The sequence below is a fragment of the Gekko japonicus genome, unplaced genomic scaffold, assembly GCF_001447785.1.
Source record: "Gekko japonicus isolate JY-2015 unplaced genomic scaffold, Gekko_japonicus_V1.1 scaffold4051, whole genome shotgun sequence".
Taxonomy (NCBI): Eukaryota; Metazoa; Chordata; class Lepidosauria; order Squamata; family Gekkonidae; genus Gekko; species Gekko japonicus.
In genome coordinates, this window is record NW_015160954.1 from 100,952 (window position 1) to 109,684 (window position 8,733).

The 8,733-nt window shown below is 47.8% G+C and overlaps 1 protein-coding gene across 1 annotated transcript; it reads right to left on the reverse strand.

Moving 5' to 3' along the window:
- Window positions 1-3,443: 3,443 nt before the first annotated feature.
- LOC107122241 (microsomal glutathione S-transferase 1-like) lies at window positions 3,444-8,276 on the reverse strand (the record flags this gene model as incomplete). The annotated part of the gene is made up of 2 exons (XM_015425278.1): window positions 3,444-4,028; window positions 8,182-8,276. Coding segments are annotated over 2 exons (342 nt in total), but the record flags the coding sequence as incomplete, so codon positions are not given.
- Between the last annotated feature and the right edge of the window lie 457 nt (window positions 8,277-8,733).

An 8,733-nucleotide genomic window follows, 5' to 3' on the forward strand; every position in this document is an offset into this window, starting at 1 on the left:
CTTCCCCGTTTGTGTTTATGTGTTTAAATTATATTTTACTTGGTTTTTTTATATAGTTGTATTGTAAGCTTTTTAATGTCTGAAATGTCTTAATGTTCGCCACCCTGGAAAATCTGAACTGGGTAGAAAGGCAGAATAGAATTTTTTAAAAAATAAACATGCTCTTCTATGTTCTTCAAAATAGTGCAGTATCTCAAACATCCCTGGAATAATTTGACTCTACTCCCAAGTGTGGATGGCATCAAAAGGTCAGAGATTTGTGGAGAATAAGGTCCCTCAACAGCTGCTTATCATGCTGACTAAGCTTTTACCAGCTCTGGAATGGGAAATATCTGGAGATTTCCAAGGTGGACCCAGCGGAGAACAGGGTTTGAGGTGAGGGACCTCAGCAGGTACAATACCACCCTCTAAAGCAGCAGTTTCCTTCAGGGGAACTGATCTCTGTAGTCTGGCGATCGACTGTAATACCAGGAGGTCTCCAGGCAACCCTAATTAAAGGGGGCCTCCATCTACAGAGGAAGCAAACTTCTGTGTACCAGTGATAGGCGGAGGCCGCAGGAGAAGGCCTTCGCCTATATGCCATTTGTTTGGCTTTCCAGAGGCACTGGTTGGCCACTGTGTGGAATAGGATGTTGGACTAGATGGACATCAGGTCCAATCCAGCAGGCCTCTTCTTGCGTTCCTTCAATTGTACCCATTTGGAATTCCCAAAATATGGACCATCTGCTCGTCCCTCTTTTGGAATCACCTCTGTTTCTACGAAATGACCCCTGACTGTGTGGAATAGGATGTTGGACTAGATGGACCTCAGGTCCAATCCAGGCCTCTTCTTGCGTTCCTTCAATTGTACCCATTTGGAAATCCCAAAATATGGACCATCTGCTTGTCCCTCTTTTGGAATAGCTATTGGGCACGCACGAAGACTGGGCAACAGGATTTGAACAACAAAAAATCATACAAACCTGGTTATGTTGTAAGAGCCAAGGACTGTGAAAACCACACTGCTGAAGCCATGGTATAAGACATTCAAAGCATTATCTTGTTTCTTTTTTTAGTGACAAAGGAATATTAGGCAAAGAAAAATTTTGCTCCCCGAATTTATTCCAACGCCTGGTTACAAACACGTATTTGCATCAAAGTCTCTTTTACAACCAGCCTTGGCGTCGTTTGCTATATCTTATTATTAAGGTAAATATTCTTCAAAGGACTCTATGATTTGAATCTCTGATTCATTGTGACATTCTATTTGCTGACTGCAGTTAAAAAAGCCAAGGGGGGAAAAATAGCCCAAAAAATTCAAATACATTTTTTCCCTTTTTCGCTGTTGTCTTTATTGATTTATGCGTCAAAAAGAGACATCCAGAAATAGCATCTGTAGAAAATTACCATACGTTCCCTGCCGTCAATAGAGAGTTGTTATACATTAAAAATCTTTAAACATGTACGAAACAGTCATTCCAATCATTTTCAGGTGAAGAAAAACATGGAGGGGAAAAAAGTAGGGGAAGATGTGTTTTATTTTTCAACAGAAGCAAGAAAGGGGATCATATCAACCAGATCTATAGGCATAAAATGGAACAAACAACAGTGCTGAACCTGACTTTCTGTTGATAACGTTGTTCGGAGATGTAAAAAGGGTGCTCGTGGGATTGCAGGAAGGAAGAAACCTTTCAAAACCTGCATTTTGTGGGATGAATTCCTTTTTTGCCACCTTACAGCCTAAAGAGTAACCTTTGGTGGTCAACCTACACGGTGCAGATTCACATAGCAATACCTTATAGAAATAGGCTGTGTGAATGATCATCAGCTCTGGCATCACATGTTCAGCATGCCATGCCCTGGAAGCCTTGACACAGGACTTCTGGCAAACAAGCCCACAGAATAAGACAGCCTTTATTCACAAAGTGGAATTCAGAAAAGCAAGCTCTGTAACCAAACTGGATCAGGAACCATGGGACTGCCATGCGATGTCACACCAAGATCCGTTTTGTCCAGCCATGGCAAGAGGGAAGCACAGAAGAAGAAGAGGAGGAGGAGGAGGAGATTGGATTTATACCCCGCCCTTCACTTGGAGTCTCAGAGCGGCTTACAAACTCCTTTTCCTTCCCCTCCCGACAACAGACACCCCGTGAGGTTGGTGGGGCTGAGAGAACTCTGACACAAACTGCTCTTTTTCAAGGAAAGCTGTGCCAGAACTTGTGACCGACGTCCTGCTCTAGGCGACTGCCTAGTTCGCCTAGTGAGTGAGCCGGCCCTGGATGGAAGCACTTAAGTGGGGTGCCAATAGCATAATCCTCTCCTTACTGTAGAGTCCCTGCACCCAGTACTCTATGCAGTGAAAATGCAGCTAGCTGTCATGGTTTTGAATTCTTGGCATTAGAAGAGAAGAAGAAGAGATTGGATTTATACCCCGCCCTTCACTACCGAAAGGTGTCTCAGAGCGGCTTACAAACTCCTTTCCCTTCCCCTCCCCACAACAGGCACCCTGTGAGGTAGGTGGAACTGAGATACCACTGATAGAAACTGACCTTTTTCGAGAACAGCTCTGACAGAACTATGGCTTGCCCAAGGTCATCCAGTAGGTGCAAGAGGAGGAGTGGGGAATCAAACCCGGTTCTCCCAGATTAGAGTCCGCACACTTAACCACTACACCAAACTGGCTCATACATTAACTTAACTCATACATTAACTTAAGATGATCCAAACAAAGTAAGGAAAGCAATCCCAAATGCTTTCATTGACTTAAAATTATTTGGCAGAGAATTTGACACTTGAATGGTGGTCTGGGCCTGGCTGGGGCGATGGCCCGTGTGCCCACAGAGAGGGCTCTGAGTGCCGCCTCTGGCACCCGTGCCATAGGTTCGCCACCACTGCTGTAGACTATCTTTCTCCTGATAAGACCCAAAGTGGCAATCATAAAGGGTATGACACCAAAATCCTGGACATAACAGGAGAGCAGGTCAAGGTTAGCAACGCTGTGATTGCACTGACAGTCTCGATCACGTTCCTCATTAGTGGTACCTTCCGGAAGTGAATGCAACAGGAGCAAACAATTCAAAGAAAGAACCACCATGAGAGGAAGTGGAGGGGGGGGGGCACTGTGATAATCAAAACCCAACCAGGGATGTGTCACAAAAAAGGGGGGGGTGTCTGAAAAGTAAGTCCTGGCATATCAAATTATGTTCTAGGGAAACCTGGGGTTCTTACCAGTTTATGGGGGAGGGCAGGGTTCTAAACGAAAAGATTAATATTAGCAGACAAGGCTGCTATTAGCCACAAGGTATAGATGGAGCACTATGTTTGGGGCAGTGATGCTGTGTATTCTTGGTGCACGGGGGGGGGGGGGGAAACGGGGGGTGCTGTTGGGCGTGCCCTATTATGCTTATGAGTTCCTGTTGGACGTGACCAACTCGGGAGCCAGCCGGAACTCCGTTCCTGTGTGTTCCTGCCCAAAAATAGCCCTGGCTTCTCTTATGTTCTTAAAGAACAGCTTGCCTACCACTTACTGACCCCTGCCTGGTATGTGCAGCTGCTAGGGAACAATTGGATGTATTCTCGGTCTCACTCTTGTCAGTACGGGACAATCGTGAGGCATGAAATGCCCAAGATACTCCGCAGTAAACAGACAGCATACCCCAAGGTACACTACACGGGCTCCGTGACAGACATTTAGAGACTCCTCAGCAGAAACAGCAATGTGGAAATGGTTCTTGCGAAGTAGGAACATGAGAAAACAACGGTGGGGTATGGCAATCACAGTGGTAAGAGCGGCCGTTTTCCATCACATAGCTAAGCCGGCCATGATCAACTTGTATACCATGGAAAAGGTCACAAAGTAACCAATTCCCCAAGCTAATCCTCTGCAGGGTTGGGGAAGGGGTATGACGTAGGCAATGGTGTGGAAGATTCGAGCCCCAAGGAAGATGTGGTAGTGCCACCACGCGGTGGAGTAGGAAACGCCACTGATGGAGTAGAAGAGCCCAATGACGGCAAACGGAACGATGTTCTCCAGATCATTCAGATGACTTCTGGGGAGGAAGCAAAGAAATTTCACAGTATTTGTTCACTTTCTTTTTTGGTCATTGCTCCCAATTAAAGCCATACACACCCCGCCCCGCCCCCCAAGACCCATCTTCGCTGAGTAGTGGCAAGCTACAATGCAACTTCCATCAAATTGTTGCTCCTTCCTTGAGCAAGGCGGTTAATGACAGGACGTTTTGAAGGTCATTAATTCATAGTATACCCCCTGAAGAGCATTAAGCTCTAGAGATAAGAACCTCCTAGAGAGAGCCAGTTTGGTGTAGTGGTTAAGTGCACAGACTCTAATCTGGGAGAACCGAGTTTGATTCCCCACTCCTCCACTTGCACCTGGCTGGATGACCTTGGGCAAGCCATGGTTCTGGCAGAGCTGTTCTTGAAAAAGAGCAGTTTCTGTCAGAGCTCTCTCAGCCCCACCTACCTCACAGGGTGTCTGTTGTGGGGAGGGGAAGGGGAAGGAGTTTGTAAGCTGCTCTGAGACTCCTTTGGGTAGTGAAGGGCGGGGTATAAATCCAATCTCTTCTCTTCTTCTGGTGATCCCTGGCCCGAAGGATATCCAGTTGTCCTCAACCAGAGCCAGGGCTTTCTCGGCCCTGGCACCAGCCAGGTAGAACTCTCTGTCTAATGACATCCATGCCCTGCGGGACCTAAAACGGCTCTGCAGGGCCTGTAAGATGGAGATGTTCTGCCAGGCCTATGGCTGAGGTCTACCACCAAGCCTGGCCTCCCTGTCTACATAATGTCTACCACCATCTGATTAGTTGTGCTTACTACTAGTTTATCATTTTAAATTTTAATCTACATATATATACCGTGTTTCCCCGAAAATAAGACACTGTCTTATATTTATTTTTTCTCAAGAAGACACACTAGGGCTTATACCACAAATGCATAGAAATCCTGCTAGGGCTTATTTTTTGGGTAGGGCTTATTTTCGGGGAAACAGGGTTGTATGTATATATGTATGTGTATGTATTTATTGAATTGTATTTATAAACTGTTGTAAACTGCCCTGAGCCCCACTGGGGGGGAGGGCGGCATAGAAATCACATAACAATAAATAATAATGACAGGGTTGCCATAATTCAGAAGCGAACTCATGGAACTTCACACACACGCACACACACTTGTATATGTCGATACCCTTACATATTATCTTGAAGGCAAGCTGGTTCAACAAAGACGGCAGCATTTAATAATTCAACCACAGCACAGGTAGCAATGAGGGGGGAACCCCCCCCCCCATGCTCTGACTAGCCCCAGTCAATGCTCCCTCCAAGCTGTGGGGTCTTGTGAGCAAAAATTCTACTTTGTGAGCTGCTGGCATTAAAGTTGTGAGCGAGCAACTTGGCAACTGCATAAATCAGTTTGCTCTGGAGCCAGCCTTCCTGAGCTCAGACAAAAATGTGTGAGCCGGAGGCTAAGTTTGGTTTGAGAGCCAGTTTTGTGTAGTGGTTAAGTGCGGGGACTCTAATCTGGGAGAACCGGGTTTGATTCCCCACTCCTCCACTTGCACCTGCTGATGTGACCTTGGGTCAGTCACAAGCTCTGGCACAGCTGTCCTTGAAAAAGAGCAGTTTCTGTCAAGAGCTCTCTCAGCCCCACCTACCTCACAGGGTGTCTGTTGTGGGGAGGGGAAGGGAAAGGAGTTTGTAAGCCGCTCTGAGACACCTTTGGGTAGTGAAGGGCGGGGGATAAATCCAATCTCTTCTTCTTCTTCTCCTTCTTCTAAAAAACTGTGAGCTAGCTCACACTGACTCAGCTTAGAGGGAACGCTGGCCCCCGTCTCTGAACACTGCTTCATTCCTCAGCTCCACTCCCTTAGTGGCATGTAAACGTATATATCTGTACGTAGGCAAAGCAAACAGAGACTTCAGGTCATGCTGTAAAGCAGTGGTTTTCAATGTGCATGTTTCAGGCAACCTCAAAGCTTTTTAGAAGCTTATCAAGTTTCCTCTGTCAGTGGTGGTGGGAAGTGTTGTCAAGCCCCGGACAACTGATGACAACCCCATAGGTTTTCAAGGCAAGAGACGAGCAGAGGTGGTTTGCCATTGCCTGCCTCTGTGTTAACTACCCTGGACTTCTTTTGTGATCTCCCATCCAAGCACTACCCAGAACAGACCACATTTAACTTCCAAACGCTCGTCAGGGATGCTCTAGGCTGATCCTGCACTGAGCAGGGGGTTGGACTCGATGGCCTGCATAGCCCTTTCCGATTCTAGGTTCAGGATAGGGCTGCCAAGTGGGGGCGGGTGGCGGGTAAACCCCCGCTTTGGAGGCCCGATTTCCGCCGCAGCGGAATCGGGCCCCGGGGGGAACTCCGCCCCCCAAAGCGCAGCATGGCTGCGTCACCAGAGGTGACGCAACCACGTTGCTCACGTTGGGGGCGTGGCCCCGATCGTCGGAGGGAAAACTCTATGGTTTTCCCTCCGACGATCGGGACCACGCCCTCAATGTGAGTGACGTAGCGCGTCACTTCCTGTGACATGCTGGCGGCGCGCTTGCGCACATCGGCGGAGAGCTCCCAGAGCCCGGCGAGGCTCCCCCGGCGGTAAGAGGAATCAACTTGGCAACCCTAGTTCAGGACAGACAAAAGAAATACTTCTTTACTCAGGAAGTAATTGAACCATGGGATTCACTGCCAATGGAGACAGTGATGGCCACGAGCACAGATAGCTTGAAAAGGGAGTTCGACGCATGGAGGAGAGGTCCATCAGTGGCTACCAGCCACTGGGACTGAAGAGAGCCTCCCGACATAGAGGAAGGAAACCTCTGAATACCAGTGGTGCTGGGAGGCGGCAGCAGGAGAGGGCCTTGCCATCCACGCCATCTTTGCTTGGCCCTCCAGGGCCGTTGTGTGAAGCAGAATGCTGGACTAGATGGACCACTGGTCTGATCCAGCAGACTGCTCTTATACACCTCTACCTGTGACCCTGGAGCAGGTCGGAGCAGGCAATACAGACCTTGATAAACTAATGGTCTCACTCCGTGAAAGGCATCTGCATGACAGACTAACCTGGGAAAGGGGGGGGAAGGAACATTTACAGCTGCTTTTGGAGCTCATCTTTAAAGGCAAACGAATAAAAGATAAAAGCTGCTAGTGGCAGAATTTTCCAAACTCCGCATTATAAAGCTATCAAATTTAGGAGCTCCGTTAAGCCTGTTCATAAACCCATAAATCCAGCCAAATGAAAGCTGCTCTACAAACAGACCTAATTTTCTACAATAAAAGAGTTTTCTCCAGCCTCGGGACAGCTCAGATTCTTGCAGAAGGTATTCTCGATCGCTGATGAAACTCTAAAGTGTTATTACACGTTCGTTGGAAGTCAGCTTCACGCATGCACAAAAGTTACCTCAGTCAGAATCACAGAGTCCCGAGCTCCAAACTGAAGAGGATTTACTGATTTCATTCGTACCCTGCCTTCCTCCCCAAATTGGGATCCGAAGCGGCTCACATCATTCTCCTCTCCTCCATTTTAGCCTCACAACAACCCTGTGAGGTAGGTTAGGCTGAAAGGGTGTGACTGGCCCAAAGTCAACCAGCGAGCCTCCACGGCACAAGCTGGGATTTAGATCTGGGTCTCCCAGTTTGGTGTAGTGGTTAAGTGCGTGGACTCTAATCTGGGAGAACAGGGTTTGATTCCCCACTCCTCCACTTGCACCTGGCTGGATGACCTTGGGCAAGCCATAGTTCAGTCAGAGCTGTCCTTGAAAGGGCAGTTCTTGAAAGAGCTCTCTCAGAGTGATGCTCTGTCCTTGGTGCTTGGGGGGGGGTCAACAGTGGGAGGGCTTCTAATGTCCTGGCCCCACTGGTGGACCTCCTGATGGCACCTGGTATTTTTGGCCACTGTGTGACAGAGTGTTGGACTGGATGGGCCTTTGGCCTGACCCAACATTGGCGTCTCTTATGTTCTTATCTCACAGGGTGTCTGTTGTGGGGAGGGGAAGGGGAAGGAGTTAGTAAGCCGCTCTAAGACTCTGAGTGAAGGGCGGGGTATAAATCCAGTCTCCTCCTCCTCCTCTTAATCACTGCACCACACTGGCTGGATAGCAGATAGGTATGTATAATCTCTCAAGCCCCTTCAGCCAATACCCTATTTCTTCTCAATCAAGCCTAATTGTGATCAAAGTCCCCCAGATTACCTGCGTATCCGCTCCACGTCTGGATCACTCCGCAAATACTTTTTTGCTAACTCGCCTTTCCCATACACTGACGCATCTTCAGGGTTAGCAAATGCCTATTTGAGAGAAGGGTACACGGGGGGGGGGGGGGCTTCGATTAAAAAGAGGCCTCGTGGTGCTGACCGTAAAAACTCTCTCTGCTCCCACCCGCTCAATCCAGAGATCACAGACATACTGTGGGCCAACGCACTAAACTACAGAAGCAGAACAAGGAGTGGTTAGTGCTAATTCACGCAAATGTAGATTTATTTAGTAGGTTTTCCCTCGAGATCACAAAACAATTTAAAAGCGCACAGGATTACACGTCACAGTGAAACATCAACAAGACACAAAGCAACCAGAACATCAGGGAGTCCACTGACTTTACTAGAAGTCCTTCTGGAATAGGTTCAGTGTTTAAGGGATACCAGAAGGCATACAATGAAAGTGCTAAGTGGAACACACCGGTGTTGCAACTACATTTTAGCCAAGTAGCTGATCCTTAGAATTCAGTATTTCAGTCAGGAGACAGAA